The following is a 21,036-nucleotide window of genomic DNA, read 5'->3' as shown; positions in this document are numbered from 1 at the left end:
TATCCAAAAGGTTGAAACCACATTCTGTTGTTAAATCAATGAAGAATCAGGCACCCTTATATATTTCTATTATAGCTTAAAAATGTAAAATTCTTCAGGAGAGAAATTTAATAATATCTGGCAAATTAACATATGGATTTACCTTTTTTGTTGTTAACATCTTTATTGGAGTATAATTGCTTTACAATGGTGTGTTAGTTTCTGCTTTATAACAAAGTAAATCAGCTATATATATACATATATCCCCATATCTCTCCCCTCTTAGGTCTCCCTCCCTCCCACTATCCCTATCCCACCCCTCTAGGTGGTCACAAAGCACCGAGCTGATCTCTCTGTGCTATGCTACTGCTTCCCATTAGCTATCGATTTTACATTTGGTAATGTATATATGTCCATGCCACTCTCTCACTTCGTCCCAGCTTACCCTTCCCCCTCTCCATGTCTTCAACTCCATTCTATAATAGGTCTGCATCTTTATTCCCATCTTGCCCCTAGTTTCTTCATAACCTTTTTTTTTTTTTTTAGATTCCATATATATGTGCTAGCATACGGTATTTGCTTTTCTCTTTCTGACTTACTTCACTCTGTATGACGGACTCTAGGTCCATCCACCTCACTACAAATAACTCAATATTGTTTCTTTTTATGGCTGAGTAATATTCCATTGTATATGTGTGCCACATCTTCTTTATCCATTCATCAGTCAATGGACACTTAGATTGTTTCCATGTCCTGGCTACTGTAAATAGAGTTGCAATGAACATTGTGGTACAGGACTCTTTTTGAATTATGGTTTTCTCAAGGTATATACCCAGTAGTGGGATTGCTGGGTCATATGGTAGTGATATTTTTAGTCTTTTAAGGAATCTCCATACTGTTCTCCATGGGGGTTGTATCAATTTACATTCTCACCAACAGTGCAAGAGAGTTCCCTTTTCTCCACACCCTCTCCAACCTTTATTGTTTGTAGATTTATTTGATGATGGCCATTCTGACCAGTGTGAGGTGATACCTCAGTGTAGTGTTGATTTACTTTTCTCTAATGATTAATGATGTCGAGCATGCATTCATGTGTTTGTTGGCAGTCTGTATATCTTATTTGGAGAAATGTCTCTTTAGGCCTTCTGCCCATTTTTTGATTGGGTTTCTTGTTTTTTTGATATTGAGCTGAATGAGCTGCTGGTAATTTTGGGGGATTAATCCTTTGTCAGTTGCTTCATTTGCAAATATTTTCTCCCATTCTGAGGGTTGTCTTTTGGTCTTGTTTATGGTTTCCTTTTCTGTGCAAAAGCTTTGAAGTTTCATTAGTTCCCATGTGTTTATTTTTGTTTTTATTTCCATTTCTCTAGGAGGTGGGTCAAAAAGGATCTTGCTGTGATTGATGACACAGAGTGTTCTGCTTATGTTTTCCTCTAAGAGTTTTATAGTGTCTGGCCTTATGTTTAGGTCTTTAATCCATTTTGAGTTTATTTTTGTGTTAGGGAGTGTTCTAATTTCATTCTTTTACATGTAGTTGTCCAGTTTTCCCAGCACCACTTATTGAAGAGGCTCTCTTTTCTCCATTGTATATTCTTGCCTCCTTTATAAAAAATAAGGTGACCATATGTGCGTGGGTTTATCTGTGGGCTTTCTATCCTGTTCCATTGATCTATATTTCTGTTTTTGTGCCAGTACCATACTGTCTTGATTACTGTAGCTTTGTAGTATAGTCTGAAGTCCAAGAGCCTGATTCCTCCAGCTCTGTTTTGCTTTCTCAAGATTGCTTTGACTATTCAGGGTCGTTGTGTTTCCATACAACTTGTGCAATTTTTTGTACTAGTTCTTTGAAAAATGCCATTGATAGTTTGATAGGGATTGCACTGAATCTGTAGGTTGTTTTGTGTAGTATAGTCATTTTCACAATACTGATTCTTCCAATTCAAGAACATTGTATATCTCTCCTTCTGTTTGTATCATCTTTAATTTCTTTCATCAGTGTCTTATAATTTTCTGCATACAGCTCTTTTGTCTCCTTAGGTAGGTTTATTCCTAGGTATTTTATTCTTTTTGTTGCAGTGGTAAATGGGAGTGTTTCATTAATTTCTCTTTCAGATTTTTCATCATTACTGTATAGGATTGCAAGAGATTTCTGTGCATTAATTTTGTATCCTGCTACTTTACCAAATTCATTGATTAGCTCTAATAGTTTTCTGGTAGCATCTTTAGGATTCTCTATGTAGAGTATCATGGCATCTGCAAACAGTGACAACTTTACTTCTTCTTTTCCAATTGGGATTCCTTTTATTTCTTTTTCTTCTCTGAGTGCTGTGGCTAAAACTTCCAAAACAATGTTCAATAATAGCGATGAGAGTGGGCAATCTTGTCTTTTCCTGATCATAGTGGATATGGTTTCAGTTTTTCACCATTAAGGATGATGTTGGCTGTGTGTTTGTCATATATGGTTTTTATTATGTTGAGAAAAGTTCCCTCTATGCCTACTTTCTTCAGGGTTTTTATCATAAACGGGTGTTGAATATTGTCAAAATCTTTCTCTGCATCTACTTAGATGATAATATGGTTTTCCTCCTTCAATTTGTTTATATGGTGTATCACATTGATTGATTTGCATATATTGAAGAATCCTTGCGTTCCTGGGATAAACCCTACTTGATCATGGTGTATGATCCTTTTAATGTGCTGTTGGATTCTGTTTGTTAATATTTTGTTGAGGAATTTTTACATCTATGTTCATCAGTGATACTGGCCTGTAGTTTTCTTTCTTTGTGACATCTTTGTCTGCTTTTGGTATCAGGGTGATGGTGGCCTCATAGAATGAGTTTGAGAGTGTTCCTCCCTCTGCTATACTTGGGAAGAGTTTGAGAAGGATAGGTGTTAGCTCCTCTCTAAATGTTTCATGATAGAATTCGCCTGTGAAGCCACCTGGTCCCGTGCTTTTGTTTGTTGGAAGATTTTTTATCACAGTTTCAATTTCAGTGCTTGTGTTTTCAATGCTTGTTTTCAGTGCTTGTTTTCAGTGCTTGTTTCAGTGCTTGTTTTCAGTGCTTGTCTGTTTATATTTTCTATTTCTTCCTGGTTCAGTCTCAGAAGGTTGTGCTTTTCTAAGAATTTGTCCATTTCTTCCAGGTTGTCCATTTTATTGGCAAATAGTTGATTGTAGTAATCTCTCATGATCCTTTGTATTTCTGTAGTGTCAGTTGTTACTTCTACTCTTTCATTTCTAATTCTATTGATTTGAGTCTTCTCCCTTTTCTTCTTGATGAGCCTGGCTAATGTTTTATCAATTTTGTTTATCTTCTCAAAGAACCACCTTTTAGTTTTATTGTTCTCTGGTATTGTTTCCTTCATTTCTTCTTCATTTATTTCCGATCTCATCTTTATGATTTCTTTCCTTCTGCTAACTTTGGAGGTTTTTTTGTTCTTGTTCCTCTAATTGCTTTAGGCATAAGTTTAGGTTGTTTATTTGAGATGTTTCTTGTTTCTTAAGGTAGGAGTATATTGCTCTAAACTTCCCTCTTAGAACTGTTTTCCTGCATCCCATAGGATTTGCGTCATCATGTTTTCATTGTCATTTGTTTCTAGGTATTTTTTGATTTCCTCTTTGTTTTCTTCAGTGATCTCTTGGTTATTAAATAGTGTATTTTTCGCCTCCATGTGTTTGTATTTTTTACAGATTTTTCCCTGTAATTGATATCTAGTCTCATAGCATTGTGCTTGGAAAAGTTACTGGATATGATTTCACTTTTCTTAAATTTACCAAGGCTTGATTTGTGACTCAAGTTATGATCTATCCTTGAGAATGTTCCATGAGCACTCGAGAAGAAAGTGTATTCTGTTGTTTTTGGATGGAATGTCCTATAAACATCAATTAAGTCTATCTTGTTTATTGTATCATTTAAAGCTTGTGTTTGCTTATCTATTTTCATTTTGGATTATCTGTCCATTGGTTAAATTGGGGTGTTAAAATCCCCTACTATGATTGTGTTACTATCAATTTTTCCTTGTACAGCTCTTAGCATTTGCCTTATGTATTGAGGTGCTCCTATGTTGGGTGCATAAATACTTACAATTGTCATATCTTCTTCTTGAATTGATCATTTGATTATTATGTAGTATCCTTCTTTGTCTCTTGTAATAGTCTTTGTTTTTAAGTCTATTTTGTCTGATATGAGAATTGCTACTCCAGCTTTCTTTTGATTTCCATTTGCATGGAATATCTTTTTCCATCCCCTGACTTTCAGTCTGTATGTGTCCCTAGGTCTGAAGTGGGTCTCCTGTAGACAGCATATATATGGGTCTTGTTTCTGTATCCATTCAGCCAGTCTATGCCTTTTGGTTGGAGCATTTAATCCATTTACTTTTAAGGTAATTATCCACATGTATGTACCTATTACCATTTTTTTAATTGTTTTGGGTTTGTTATTTTAGGTCTTTTCCTTCTCTTCTGTTTCCTGCCTAGAGAGGTTGTATTTACCTTTTGAGCCAGAAATAACTCCAGGAATGTATCTAAGACACTCTGACAAAAAAAACATGTGAAAAGCACAGGGCTTTTTATTGCACTAGTATTTGTAATAGCAGAAGTTGGAAAACTCAATGTATTTAATGGACTGTAATGTCCAGTTTTATATATATAATTGTTTATGTAAAAAATTTATGGAGAAAACAACATTCTTAAAATTATTGTCTTTAAGTCAGGGAGGAAGAGAAAGAAGTGGTGGGTAGAGAGTTGTTAAACTTCTTTAGAATGCGCTTGACTTTGTATAATTCTTAGAGTGTATAAATCACTCTAAGAATTTAAATTGCTGGGCTTCCCTGGTGGCGCAGTGGTTGGGAGTCCGCCTGCCGGTGCGGGGGACACGGGTTCGTGCCCCAGTCCGGGAGGATCCCGCGTGCCGCGGAGTGGCTGGGCCCGTGAGCCATGGCCGCTGGGCCTGCGCGTCCGGAGCCTGTGCTCCGCGATGGGAGGGGCCGCGGCGGTGAGAGGCCCGTGCACTGCAAAAAAAAAAAAAAAAAGAATTTAAATTGCTGATAATACATATTTTAATGTTTTAGAACTGAATTGAAAAAATTTGTACCTAAAGTCATTTTCAAGTCTGTCAATTCTAATTCAACTTTTGTAACATAAAATTAAATTATATTATGCAATTAGTCATACATAACATATTTTGGCATGTGTGAAAGCAAAATATGTGTGGACCATATTTTCACTGGGATAGGTGCTGTATTTTACAGTGGAGAAGCCTCAGTCTGGTGGAGAGTTTCTCAACTGGAAATCAGGTTATCAGACAAAAATTTTATAAAGACCTTTAGAAATAAAAACTTTCATAGTTAATAATTGTATAAGAAAATAAAATTATTATTGGAGTTTATTCTCTTAATGGCTCTGTTCTCAAGGCTCAAATAGAAATGAAATTCCATATTTTAAGAAAGATATTTAGGCTTATGAATCACTTAAGCTAAATGCTTGGATGAATTATTTGAACGAGTTGATTGAGTTGGACTCATAGACAGCACCATCAGTTCCTTAAAAGAATCAGATTCTTTAGGGTTAATTCTATGATATTAAATAGAGCATAATAATTTCAATAATTCTTCTTGCTAATCTCCAAGCTACATACAACAAGACATAAACAACCAAAAGACAAAGGACAAATTCTTTCATACACAAGGAGTCCTGCAAAGACCTCTTTGAAATTGATTCTCATATTTTTATTTTACAGAGGAGGAAACCCAGTATCAGGAAGCATAAGTACCTTAACTAAGTCACAAGGAAGTAAATAGCAGAGCCTGGATTTTGAGCTGTTTTCTGATTTATCCCAGATGTCTCTGTCTCAGATGTCTCTCTCTTAAGTTTATCAAGCTGAGGTAGTTTTGAAATTTTTGTTTGTTTGTTTGTTTTATTTTTACCATGTAAATAAGGATATCTGTTCCATTTCACTGGATGTTTATGCAACAATACAGAGATCAGAATAATATTGTATTAAAATGCATTTATAGTCTCATTAGTTATACAAATTTCAACATTAAATAACAGAAAAATCTGTAAACAAATACATAAAATGTTCTTCTAGTGAAACCTTGGATGCCCCTTCTTTTAATGAGCTTCAAACCACTGTAAAAGTTTCATGTGTAGTATTTATGTCTGTATTCCTCATTAATAGCTGTTAATCATGTGTTCCATTAACAGCCACTCTCCAAAATATCAGGACTAAGCTATTAAAATAAGTGTGGGATGATGATGGAAGTTATATGAATAACTAAAGCCAATATATTTTGAAGTTCAAGGAAGAGGAGGGACTTTTAGTACTTGCCTAAGATCCAGCTAAGCTTTTACTGAATGCATTGCTTTGAAGCAAATATTTTTATGAAAAAATGTACGATATGGGTTTTATATCAATGGTAAATCTTGACTGATAGATAAGTTTTTCTTTCTTCAAATAGAAAATATAGGCTAAGCAAAAAATATCAACAAATTCGCAGATATTGCTAGTATACAGGTAACATAGTAAGGCTCAAGGAAACTAAAGGCTATATGGTTAGAATCCATGTTATAGAAAATAAATAGGCTTGTAATAAATTGACTTATTTATTTACAGTTCACCTCCTTTCACAAGAGACTTGAGGTTTCACGTAGACTTGAGACAACTCAGCTAGGAAATGTGCAATTATGGAGAAAAGGAAGAACACCTCATAAGAGTAACTAAGATATAATGTAAACTGGAGTTTCAAGTCTTTTTACAGAATATACCAAGTGGTATTTTTTTCTATAAAAGCTCTTTTCTGGGTTTCTCAAGGTTGTCTTGATATTTGAAAGAGAAATTAAATTTGTTCTGCATTTTCTCAAATTGGATATTGAATAGATGGTACATACTGAGATATAGATGTTAATACAACTTCAGGGAAGCCTTGTAATTGTGTCCAGAATATCCTGCATTCAAAACTGAGATAATAATTCTCCTTAATGAAAATTGAGAAAAGTAATAGAAAAGGAAAATATCAAATTTCAGTTAAAAATATATAGTTAAAGCTCAAATTCCTACTCCATAGGACAACTACAATTTTATAAAATAGAATGAAAAACAAAAATGTTTCTGGAGAAGGACAATGGAAACTGGATTGCTCTTTGACACTAGTTCTAGAAGAAAAGTCACATGGCCAGTTGATTTGTCTACATATAAAGTCCTGGCTGGTTGACAAAATATACTGAGTTAAAAAAAGATTAAAATGTTATTATTAGAGTATACCTGAAGCTTTTAAGCTGTGCCATTTAAAAAATCACTCAAATTATTTTAGATGACATTATTGTCTTAGTCATTTGGGACTGCTATAACAAAATACTATAAAATGAGTAACTTATAAACAACAGATATTATTTCCCACAGTTCTGAAAGCTGGAGGTCTAAAATCATGGCGCCAGCATGGTCAGGTTCTGGTAAGGGCTCTCTTCTGCATTGCAGACTGCCAAACTGCTGTCTTCTCATTGTACCCCCACATAGCAAAAAGGGAACTAGGGAGATCTCTGGGGTTTCTTTTACAAGGGTAATAATCCCAATCATAAAGTTCCCACCCTCATGATCTACTTATCTCCCAAAGACCCCATCTTCTAACACCATCACTCTGGGGGTTAGGATTTCAATACATGAATTGGGGGGGGGCACAAACATTCAGTCCATAGCATTTATGAAACATGCTAATTATTTTACAACTTTTTTTTCCACTGATGGGAAAACTGTCACTCAGCCAGGTAAAGTAACATATCCAAACTCCCTCAGCTAAAAAAGTTTTTTAAACGTACAAATCTAAGGTTCACAAAATGATCTGACTTCAAGGCAAGGGCTTATCATACTGTGCTTATTTGTCTTTCACATGAAGTAAGTTTAGACTGATTCTGTGAGTCCTCAAGAGATTGAATAATGGCAGACAAATTTCAGCTCAACATGAGTGAATTAATGTGCTAGCTCATAGGAGAATATGTGGTAAGGCATTTTTATTCATCTTTAGGAGATCTCTGTAGCTTTTTTTTTTGCTGAAATTATACCCTTCAACATAAAAAGATAAAAATAATACTGAACATTGGCAAAATCACCTATGATTAGTAGAGTTTACTGGTGCTATCTGTTTTCAAGACAAAAGATAAAAATAATATTGGAATTAAATGTTCTTACCAAGCTCCCTACCTCACCCCCGTCCCTGCTCCCCAAGAATATAGCTTTCTACAACCAACTGGGGATATTTAATGATAATGTTTTTGTTAAGATATATATACATAGACAAATATTCCCATGTATGGAAATGAGAATTGCTTCAGAATTCGTGTTAACTTTACCAAAACAAAGACAAACAAAACAAAACAAAACCTTACTCCTGGTTGATTTACAAATTTATTTATAAAGTAGAAACATTTGTAGATTTAGAGTTGAGTTATCAAATTTTAAAATGTATCCATAATCCTCAGCCTTGTGTGAGCCGTTCCAGTTCCAGATGTCTATGTATCAATAGTTTCTCCTGGAATGTCTACACTCGAAAACTCTGAAATAGTGCAAATGTTTGGTTTTCACAATCTTCTACTGAGAAGCACATGTAGGAAGTCTGGAGATAAAAACAATAGTTAATCATTCCAAACGTATGAGATTTATATATGGAATGTCACCGTTACCTTTCTTTGACTTTTCTGGACACCACAACTCCCTGATTTCTGTACCCAGTTCCCATGCCTCTTCCTCACCAGGATAAAAATCAGATGCAAATAAAGCTCCTACTCTAGGAGAAATAAGAGAATGTGGAGTAAAGGGAATAGGTTTGCTCTCTAAAAGTTTGTTTTTCATTTCTTTTTCAGAGAAGGAATCACTCTTGTTCCAGGCAGGTTTGAAGGGTTGGACATTCTCACTTGGTGTTAGGAAACACGCGGTTACATTTTCGCGGACAGGCGGGTCTGAGGCAAGGGGAGCTGAAGAAGAAGGTTTTGTGTACTTTGCCCCCAAATGACTGCTTAGGCAGAAAGGATGGAAGAGCGCTCAGAGTTGCATCAAGTCAATGTCTTTCCTGTCATGTTATACTGAGAAAACGGCGCTGGAAAAAGGGGCTGATGTCAGCCCCCTTTCTTATGCTTTACAGCCTCCAAAAACGAACTCTCTGGTTGTCTCACTCCCAACCCCTTCTCTCCGACTCCCTTCCTGGTTCTGCCCCTCCTTAGAGGTGTTTGCACAGACGAGCGCCGAGTGAGGAAACCAAGTCGTTGGATCCCTTTGCGCAAAATCCTCTTCTCTCTCCTCCCTCCTCTCCAGCCTCTGGATCCCGCACAGCCCTCCTTCCCCTCCCCCCAGCGGTGTGGGGGTGACGATGTGTCTGTGTACTTCTAAGGTGGGAGGGGGCTACCAGCAGAGGATACCGTCAGATGCTTAGCTCTCTCCTTCTGCCTGACGCTCCTCTCTGGCTCCGCCGGGGCTGGTCTATAAGAAATAGCCGGAGCTGTGGCAGCGGCGAGGGGAAGCAGCGGAGGCGCGTGGACCCTGAAAGTCCGGGCGCCCGCGGTTACTCGCAACGTGGTCCCAGCCAGCCGGCCGGCAGCACCATGGACAGCAGCACCGTCCCCAAGAACGCCAGCAATTGCACTGATCCCTTCACGCACTCTTCAAGTTGCTCCCCGGGACCTAGCCCGAGTTCCTGGGTCAACTTCTCCCACTTAGAAGGCAACCTGTCGGACCCATGCGGTCCGAACCGCACCGAGCTGGGCGGGAGCGACAGCCTGTGCCCTTCGACCGGTAGTCCTTCCATGATCACGGCCGTCACCATCATGGCCCTCTACTGCATTGTGTGCGTGGTGGGTCTCTTCGGAAACTTCCTGGTCATGTATGTGATTGTCAGGTAAGGAAGGCTGCAGGGCTCCGAGTGGAGATTTCAGTGGCTAATAGGGGCATAAGGGGTGTCCGGCGGGAGGGTTAGAAAAGGGAGGTAAACAGGGGGGAGTATGGAGGTGACAGTGGATGGAGTGGTTGCTGTTTGAGTACAAAATCCTACTTTTCTATTCTTCGCTCCGTTGATAAAGACATAATCCAAAATTTTGGAAACAGAGAAGTTGCTCTGGTAAAACTAGCTCTGGCAAAAAATAAAAATAAAAAGTCTATCTTCCAGCTTGCTTATACTGAGCCAAGAGGGCTCTTGAGCACAGTGTCCCACAGTCCCTTCCAAAGGAGCTGTGGAAACAATAATTTGTGAATAATTGAAGAGAAATTCTAGTTATTTCACCCCTAACTGGGGGGACCAGGGGCAGGTTTCCTGCTCAGTTCTTTTCAGAGATGAACCTTGGCAACTTTCCTACTCCTGCTGGTCCCAGGGTATTTTGCTGCACCACTGGCCCACCTTCCTCTTCCTTGGTCATAGCAGCCCTTATTCCACTCTTTCTTCCATCCTGAGGCCACACTCATAGAGGAAGTTTTTCTGGTGTCTTTCCACAGTAAATAGTGTCGTTTTGCTGTAACAAACATGACAGCTGTGTTGTCTAGACCAGTTTGCAGCTGGCAGCTGCAGATCTGCTAGGAGAGTCACAAACTGAATGGGAATAGGTAGGGTGGTTCAGAACTGCAGGACATGACAGTTTTTCAATGCCTCCAATAGCTGAAACTAGTTAGAAGGGACCAAAGGCAGCATAATTCTGGATTATAAACTATTACATAAGAAGTTGTAATGGTTGCTCTGGAAAAATTAAGAAGTGTCTTTATCCAATGAAATTATTTCAGAAGAGTTTGTGGCTCACTTTCTATTTGCCCAGATGTTCCAGGTTTATCTAGCAGAGTGTGCAAACTCTCAGCATTAATTGAGATTGATGTAAATAGATTGTGTTAGTGTTGATGTGCATATTCAAATCCTACATGTTAATATGGAATACTATATTTTCACTTCTGTTGAAGTAGATCATTATTTTAATACTTCAAAATGGCTCCTGATTTAGGATTTTCTTTCTACTAGGGGTTCTATGTATATAGCGAGCATGGCATTTTCATATTTGGCTACAATATTGGCTTCATCTATTCAGCAGGTATTGCAGGTTTCAATGGAGCTCTTTAATCATTTAACAATCATTTTCTCCATTATGCTTCCATTATCAGCATGCTGCAAGTTGCTTGTAATCAATTCTTTCTACTTTTATGTACGATTTCTTTAATTAATGATTGTTAAAGAGTAAAACTAATTTTCCTGATCTTTTGATGAGGAATAAGATAAGTAGTTTCTCTGAGAAAAGAGCACCATCTATTGCAAAGAAGGCTAATAACAAAAGGAAAAATGCAGGGAGAGAATCAATGGAAGAATTTATTTTTTAAAACATTACTTTATGTAATTCAATATAAAGCTTCATATCAAAGATAAAAACTATCTCTTTTGCATTTATGATAATAAAAATAACAAAGGTCTGCTTCGTGAAGGGAAAATGTTTCTCATTTCTTCTAAGAGAATTCATAGAATCATGAGTTTATAGGGCTAGAAGGGAAACTAGAGCTTTTCTAGGCTAGGTGATTAAAATGTGGCAGAGAAAATATAAATGATTTCTCCAAGGACAGATAATTCATTAGTTCAGTACCATGGAATTGCTCTTAGCCAATATAATTTTCTGTTTATTAGAGTGGCAAATCATGATTTGAGTTAATTCAACTAAAAGATTGACAGAGTAGGTTTAGATAATAATGTGGAAATAATAAATCAGTCCAAATTTATGTCTGTAATCCTGGAGAATGAAGGATAAATAGAAATTACCAAACCATCTTGATACCCTGCCATCTCAAACATAATCTTTTATGCTCTGTTATTGCTTCTCTTGGTATTTTCCTTCCTGACTTTTCTCCCCTCTAGTTTATGCTTTTCTATAAAGCGAGAGCCAATAGAGCAGCAGTTGGCTGTGAAATAAGCAGATTGGTTTTATTCTAATGTTTAAGAGATTACTACTTGGGTGAGTTTGTTTTAAAGGTATTAAAATGTAAAACCTCTGAACTTTTGATGACTTGGAAAAGGATGGTGACACTGTCTCTGAGAACATGATATTATGCTTTACTTTTCTGTGCTTAAAGTTTTAACAAAATACATTCACTTTGTTATACAACAGAAACTAACCCAACATTGTAAAGAAATTATACTTCAGTAAAGGTGTTAAAAGAAAAAAAAAAGGCACCCCAAACACCCACCTGTGGCAAGTCAGGTGTTTAATTCCAAGGTCAGGTAATCCTCTGGGTATATGACTGTGAAACAGAAAAATAGTTCAGTGACAAATGAAGTGATGAGGAAAGCCTCTGGGGAGTGAAGAAACTATATCTATTTAGCTGAGAAATTTAACTGGACTGTCTCCAGGCTGTGGTTATTTCACTACAAAATGATCAGTTTGGAGACATTATTGCCTCTGTTAGAAAGATGAATATAATGCTGCATCTATTAAAGTACTGAGGTGAAATGCTTACTTCCTGCTATTATTTAAAATTCAACAAATACTTTTGAATTTTCAAGTAGTTACGGTTTTCTAACCAGATTAAGATTACATTTATTAGAATGTCTTAACACATTGAGTGAACCATGAGGTCCGATGACTATGGCAACAAAAAACAACAACAAAATTAACAGGTAATATAGATGCCATGAATGATTAATGATTTTCAGTTCTGTATCTTAACTCCACCATCATCATAGCTTCATCAACAACATTATTAAATAATATAACTTAAGTAACATTCTTACACAGTGCTGTTCTAAGGAACATAAGGGAGGAAAAGACATACTGCTACATGATCTAAAGTTTTAAAATTCAGATGTTGAATGATAGACTGTTATAACTGTTCATTATCTGAAAGCTTTTTTGGTTTTAAAGAAAAAAAATGCTTGCATGGTAACTATATATTAAAAATTACCACAGTTATTCTGGAAAAATAAGGTGATAAAATATTACAATATGTGGCAATCATTTAAAATGGGATAATAGTATATTATTGTCAAGAATGTTTTAAAGGATAAAAATCAGTCAAAATAATACATAAAGTTATAGAAACCAGGAGTGTTTCACTTATTGAAAATATTTGACCAAAGCATAGAATTAACCATAACTGTAAAAACTGATATAGTCCCAGGTGTATTTATTTTGTGAGTTTTTTTAAGAGATTTGTCCATTTAGTTATGGTCTATGCAGACACTGTTGGAAAAAGTAAAGGGTTAGAAACTGTTAGATCTCTGGGGGCTCTGTAAGCCATCCAAATAAAGTTCCAATGAAGAGTGCCAAATTATATGGCCTTATTTTTTAAGATTGTTTCTTAACTTGACAAGATGAATTCTCAATATGACTAGCTATCAGATAAGAGCATTTAAATATATGCAAGATGTTATTATCTTTGATTTCACTAAGAAGTATTTCTAATTTTAAAACATGTCCTATGATCTCGGTGTATTAAATATTATTAAATATTTGATTCAGGTTTAAAGTACAGAATGATCAGTGGAGAGCTCCTAGTAACATCTATCACAATGTGAACTGTAACTGCTGTTTCCCGTACAGGTGCTAATTCTGTTGGGAACACCTCTTTCTCAGTGTGTCCTGACAACACTAAATGGTTTTTCATTTCCTCCGTTGTAAGCTATGTCTCTGTCATTTGCATAGAGTTATCACTGAGTTTCTTTTCCTTCTCTCCTTTCATGAATGAGCTATCTTATACTTTATGAAATATTTCCAACATAAAGAAATGTATAGAGAATAATATGATTCTTCACCTTTAAACATTATATATAATTATGATAATTATATATACCTCTAATAATATATAATATATGTTCTATTATATATAATAATATATATTTATATATACATAATACACAATTATATATAATTTACATATTTTATACAATACATAGTGTAATATATAATACATAATTGTATATATATAATAATATATAATATATATAAGAAGCCATCTCTCTTCTCCCATTATACTCCCTCCCCTGAAACTACCACTATTGTAAATTTGGTGGTTATTATTCATATACATATTTTTAAAATTTTATTTCATATGTGTGTTTCCACAAAAGAAGGGTAATCATTTAAACATGCTCTTCAAACTGCATATATTATTTATATTTTAGATTAATGTTGATATACATAATTTCACTATTTGCCCAGAGTTGTTCTAGTTCCAGCAGATCAAGGATAGAAACAAATGTCAAACAAAACAACATAGGGGCTGGCCGTCCCTGGTGGCACAGTGGTTGAGAGTCCACCTGCCGATGCGGGGGACACAGGTTCGTGCCCCGGTCCGGGAAGATCCCACATGCTGCGGAGCAGCTGGGTCCGTGAGCCATGGCCCCTGAGCCTGCACGTCCGGAGCCTGTGCTCCTCAATGGGAGAGGCCACAACAGTGAGAGGCCCGCATACCACAAAAAAAAATACATAAAAGCAAACAAACAAACAAAAACTCAGATCATTACCTCTCCTATGTCCTTTTAATTTATCTTTAAGGATGTGTTTTAAATTAATGTAAAGATTTCTTTGTGTTTTCCCATAGTGACAAATATTTCCATGTTACTTATCTACAATATTCAAAAAAATGTTTTCAGCAGCTGCTGCAACAAATATATCTGTTCATGAATATAACCCAGGCATAATTTCTCCACTTCTAAGAAGGAAATAGAAATAATTTCTGACTACTTCAAAATGTCATTCAAGATAAATACTGGCAATATTTACTTTGGGGTTTTGTAAGCCTTGGAGGACCCCTTACACATAAAAGCTGAAATGTTATTTCATCTAGTAATGCACTTTAGTTATGGATTGAAACCAAATTGTTTCAGTCAGCAGGAAAAGATAAACTCATTTCAATAGATAATAGCGGATTCACTTTGTTATAAAGCAGAAACTAACACACCATTGTAAAGCAATTATACTCCAATAAAGATGTTAAAAAAAGAATACATATTTCTTAAGAATCCTGTCTTATAACTTCTATTCTAAATCTTAGTTATAGAATTGTCATCATATAAATTAAAACAAGTTGCTAAACACTAAAAAAAAGTAGTATTTTAAAATATATTGATAAATATGAAGACTAAATGTTGAGTGGAATTTTAAAATATGAGACTGTCGTTTTCTCCTAATTCACAGAGAAATTACCTGAATATTTGCCTTCAGAAATTAAACACATTCTGGATGTTGCATTGCAAAACTGATCATAGAGATAGTGGCTCTACCGAAACTAACCAAGTGAAACTTTATAAGCCAATGGGTAGGGCAGGTAGGGCTTTTACACATGATGAAACACGTGATGGGTTCTATCAGATGAGAGAGAGAGATCAATCTATTCTAGATATCAGTTTCTGTCTAGGCAAGAATATTATCAAGTACAGTTTGCTTTTTTAATTCAATCATGTACTAATTTATCAGTTGCATATATTTAAACTTCTGTTTTTAGAAATACAAGGGAATCAACTTAATTTTGAGAATTTTATTTCAATATGTAGAATTAAATGGACCACATAAGTTTTTAAATTGGGGCGCCATACCTAGGTATCTAGTGACAGACTGATAATTGAAACATATGGACATCCATTTTGTTTTCAAGCTATTCCCTCTAATTTTGATAAATGATAATACAAACATAAAACTTGTCTTCATGCCATGAGCTCACTGTCATATTTAATATGGAACTTAGCTTGTGGATTTTCTTCTTCAGCTGTTTTTAAAATATTCCCTTGATTTGCAAATGAAACAACTGGCAAAGGATTAATCTCCAAAATTTATAAGCAGCTCATGCAGCTCAATAACAAAAAAACAAACAACCCAATCCAAAAATGGGCAGAAGACCTAAATAGACATTTCTCCACAGAAGATATACAGACTGCCAACAAACACATGAAAGGATGCTCAACATCTTTACTCATTAGAGAAATACAAATCAAAACTACAATGAGATATCATCTCACACCAGTCAGAATGGCCATCATCAAAAAATCTAGAAACAATAAATGCTGGAGAGGGTGTGGAAAAAAAGGAACACTCTTGCACTGTTGATGGGAATGTGAATTGGTACAGCCACTATGGAGAACAGTATGGAGGTTCCTTAAAAAACTACAAATAGAACTAGCATATGACCCAGCAATCCCACTACTAGGCATATACCCTGTGAAAATCATAATTCAAAAAGAGTCATGTACCAAAATATTCATAGCAGCCCTATTTACAATAGCCCAGAGATGGAAACAACGTAAGTGTCCATCATCAGATGAATGGATAAAGAAGATGTGGTGCATATATACAATGGAATATTACTCAGCCATAAAAAGAAATGAAATTGAGCTATTTTTAATGAGGTGGATGGACCTAGAGTCTGTCATACAGAGTGAAGTAAGTCAGAAAGAGAAAGACAAATACTGTATGCTGACACATATATATGGAATTTAAGAAAAAAAATGTCATGAAGAACATAGGGGTAAGACAGGAATAAAGACACAGATCTACTAAAGAATGGACTTGAGGATATGGGGAGGGGGAAGGGTAAGCTGTGACAAAGTGAAAGAGTGGCATGGACATATATACACTACCAAACGTAAGGTAGATAGCTAGTGGGAAGCAGCCGCATAGCACAGGGAGATCAGCTCGGTGCTTTGTGACCGCCTGGAGGGGTGGGATAGGGAGGGCGGGAGGGAGACGCAAAAGGGAGGGGATATGGGAACATATGTATATGTATAACTGATTAAATTTGTTAAATAAAAAAAAAGAAATAAAAGAAATAAAATATTCCCTTGAAGAATGTTGCATATGTAGTCCACCTTCATTATTCATAGATTCTGTATTTGCAAACAAGCTTACTTGCTAAAATTTACCTGTAATCCTAAAATCCATATTTATGGGCTTTTGGGGTCTGTCACAGACATGTGCAGAGTTGCTCTGATGGGCAAATTCCCAGCTGAGGTCAAATGAAACAACACTCTGCCTTCCTGTTTCAGCTCTCAGAGTGTAAATATTTCCTTTCTGAGGTCTATTTAGGGCCACATTTTTAGCGTTTTTGATGTTTTTGTTGGTGGTGATTTCACTGTTTAAAATGGCCCCAGGTGGATTGACATGTACCCACTGTTATATTTAAAATAGACAACCAACAAGGACAGTTTCCTGTATAGCACAGGAAACTCTGCTCAATATTCTGTAATAACCTAAATGGGAAAAGAATTTGAAAAAAATAGATACATGCATATGTATATCTGAAACACTTTGCTGTACACCTGAAACTAACAAAACATTGTTAATCAGCTATACTCCAATATAAAATAAAATTTTTTAAATGACCCCAGGTGTAGTGTTGAAGTGCTGTGCAGTGTCCTAAGCACAAGATGGCTGTGAGATACCTAATGGAAAAAGGAAGCGTATTAGATAAGCTTCATGTGGGTGTTATAGGGGTGTTGGTCATGAGTTCAGAGTCAATGAATCAACAATATATATTAAATAATATGCCTTTAAACAGAAACACACACAACAGAACGTTATGTATTGATTAGTTGATGAAAATGTGATTGGAGGCTCACAGGAACCTCCCCCTGTATTTATTTGCTCTAGAAACAAAGCTTCAGTCTTCTCTAATTTAGTAGGTAAAGTGAGTCTATAGAACAAAACTACCATGAATAATGAGAATTGAGTGTAATAACTTTTTATTTTTTCACTCTTTAAAATTTTACTTTCTATGTTTAAATTATAAGAGTAACAATCCATTTCCCACTCAAAGTTTGTGGACTTATGTGTAGGTTTATATGTGTTTTATTTGAATTTATTATTTGCTGATATCAATCCACTGGTACAGCTCAGTTTTCATAATTTTGCATATTGAAATAAAATTCTCAAAATTAAATTGATTCCCTTATATTTCTAAAAATAGAAGTTTAAATATAATTGGGATTATGTAATAATCCCACGTGAATGTCTAGATTATACTTACAATTTAGGATTTAGTTCAGTTGTCTGAAGTTTTACGCTTCTATTTCTGGTGAAGCTCTAAACTCCAGAAAGAAAACTTTCACCTAATAAGTAGTATGTAATTGCACTATAGTCATACAATCACAACTATTACTTGAAATTCTTTTTTGCTAATCACTTTATTTTTAAAATTTTTATTTTATATTGGAGTATAGTTCACTTACAATGTTGTGTCAGTTTCAGGTGTACAGCAAAGTGATTTAATTATACATACACCTATATCTATTCTTTTTCAGATTCTTTTCCCATATAGGTTATTACAGAACATTGAGTGGAGTTCCCTGTGTTATACAGTAGGTCTTTGTTGATTATCTATTTTATATATAGTGTACTTGATACTTTTACTCAACAAACTTTGGAGTAATTTTTAAGCCACAAAATTCTTACTCTAGTTTTCAATAAGAAACTAAACTGCCTACAATTTAATGGCTCCAGATGTGTGAATTAGCCTGGTCCCTCCACACTGAGAAGGGTGAGAATGCTCAAATAAAGTAGGGATGTAATCTGGAACCTAAAAACCTACTTTATACCAAGATGTTTTCATGAACCAATGTAAAGTTTGGATTTAAATGATTCCAAGATAAGAATCTCACCTCATTTTACTATATTTAGGTGCACATACAGCTCACACCCATCAGGTGAAAAGGGATCACCTCTCAGTCTAGAACAGGGGGTGACAAATGTTTACTGTAAAGGGTCAGAAGGTAAATATATTAGGCAACCACATGGTCTCTGTCACAATTATTCCACTCACTCTGCCATTGTAGCCCAAAAGTAGCCATGGACAAAATGCAAATGAATGGACATGACTATGTTCCAATAAAACTTTAAGTAGACACTAAAATTTGAATTTCCATATAATTTTCACATACCTCAAAATTATTTTCCTCAACCATTAAAAAATATAAAACTACCTACAAACTTATTTTTGTTTTTTGATTATTCTAACTGTGAAGATGTAAAAGGCAGACATGTAAAAACTTAGCTCCTAAAATATTTCTCATTCATGATAAAAAAAAAAGATTGATTTTCTAACTAGCATTTGTTAATAATTTTACCTAATCTTTTAGTTGACTTTTATGAAAATCCATACATTTGATTATCAGGAAAATAATCATGCCGCACCTTCTTTTGTTAACTCATTTTACAAGAATGAAATGATTCTTCATTCAGTACAAAAAAATGCAAATCTTCATTTTGGTTTACTTGATTATACAATGCAAATTATTCCATAATAAGTGTTACCAAATTACTTCCTTGTAGCAGCCTCATACCAAAAACAGCCAAACTAATTATTATACATATAAAAAAATTAAAATACAAATTAGAATGTAAAACCATTCTTAGCTGACAGATTTGGCCCACAAGCTGTCATTTGCCAAACTCTGGTACAAACATGCTAAATAAAACTTAGTGGCCATAAAAACGAACATAACTCCTTCTTTGGCAAAGTTGATTGCATTTTGTTGTTTACTAGTTGGAAACAAAGCATTTTGTAAAAATAACCTAGTACCACCTTGCAGTATTTTTCAACATGAGGAAATATCAATACAAAATGAAGTTTAACACAAATCAGAAAAGCGGTCATAGATTTTTACGACAGAGGATACTGCTTTTCTGAAACTGAAGTTGAAGTTAAAATAGTTAAAATAGTAATCACACAGGATCATCTCCATGTCACCCCAGGTGTCCATCTTCAACCCCCAACTCTTCATCCGACCCAGACAAACCGCAATATTCATTACCATTCTTGACCAGTGATTAAGGAGTAAGTGCTTAGAAAATAGCAGTTCTTAAAAATTTCCATCTATTAAATATGCTTTGTGGTTATCTTAAATCAGTGCAATTTTCTAGGCCTTTCCACAGTATTTTCATTTTCAATCATTTGAAGCTTTCAGGAAAAATTGAAATTGCCATCTGTAAATTCACATTAACTTCTTAGCAAATATGAAATTTGTCCTCAAAGACACCTATGCCTACACACACACCCACTCCCATGCACCCAGATGGTGACTGGCAGCTTCATTGCCCTCCACCTCTCTTTAGGCCCTTTGAAGCACAAAAGCTCATTGCTTGGATTTTTTTTCCTCTTTTTTTTTGACTTACATAACTTGCTCTTTTTTTTTTTAATTTATTTTCTGTGGTTCTCAAAAGTCGCTTTGAAAAATGTTATTCCCTGTGTTTTAGAACTTAGACTGTTCAGCTGCATAAAGAGGACTAGGGTAAACCTAGGTGTTCTGTGGTATTTGTAATCCCTTGACTTCCTGCCCATGGTTTCCCTCAATCATTTCCTAAAACTCACTGAAATCTCCTCCCTGCCTGATTTCTCATCTTTAATTCAGTCCCCATCTGTAACCAAATGACTGTTTCCTTGACCACTTGTGTTCAGAGAAAACTTTCTAGCATGTACACGAATTCTTTAAATCAGCCAGATGGCCACCAGGTACAAGTTTGCAAGGAGAGCCTAGTTCGGGAGAGTTTTAACTGGGTGATAAATAGTCCAGCTGAAGAATGCTACAGTTCCCAGAATCTCTTAAGTGAGATTTGGATCTAACTTCTAGCAAGAAACCCAGACAGGATAAAATGAATAATCAAATATGAATTTCCTTCCAATTAACTCATGGAACATCAGAGCTATTGCATAAATCCTTGCAATGCACTTAAGAGACAAAGAAGGAGAAGACCTCCCAGATATTCCATTCCAGTGGTTCTCAATCTTGGTTGTACATCAGATTCACCTGGGAAGCCTTTAAAAAAAGAAAGAAAGAAAACCCACTTCCACCTAAGGCTAATTAAATTAGAAACTCTGGGCATAACTCCTGGGCCAAGGTAAGTCTAAAAGCTCCCTTGGTGAGTATAATGTGCAGTCGAGATTGGGGCACACAGATCTGGACCAACCTACCTATTTCATGGATGAGAGAGCAGTCCTGTTTGACAAAGAGGTTTAAGAGATCTGTCCATGTTTCATTTCTCTGTACATTATGAAGCTGCTTGTAGAATAAATAGTAAATTACACTACCTCCCAGAAAAGCTAAATCTTAGGATGTTTTAACAATTTT

At 35.6% G+C, this 21,036-nt stretch overlaps 1 protein-coding gene across 1 annotated transcript in view; it reads left to right on the top strand.

Moving 5' to 3' along the window:
* The first annotated feature begins 9,199 nt into the window (after positions 1–9,199).
* The window catches only part of OPRM1 (opioid receptor mu 1), a 39,125-nt gene continuing 27,288 nt past the window's right edge, over positions 9,200–21,036 (top strand). Inside the window, exons 1-2 of the mRNA XM_060114333.1 lie at positions 9,200–9,322; positions 9,400–9,861. Of these exons, the coding sequence (XP_059970316.1) occupies positions 9,569–9,861 (293 nt within the window). The 5' untranslated portion in view covers positions 9,200–9,322; positions 9,400–9,568. The remainder of the gene's footprint in view (positions 9,323–9,399; positions 9,862–21,036) is intronic.

Source organism: Mesoplodon densirostris, chromosome 12 (assembly GCF_025265405.1).
Source record: "Mesoplodon densirostris isolate mMesDen1 chromosome 12, mMesDen1 primary haplotype, whole genome shotgun sequence".
NCBI lineage: Eukaryota > Metazoa > Chordata > Mammalia > Artiodactyla > Ziphiidae > Mesoplodon > Mesoplodon densirostris.
This window is presented reverse-complemented; position numbering and strand designations above follow the sequence as displayed.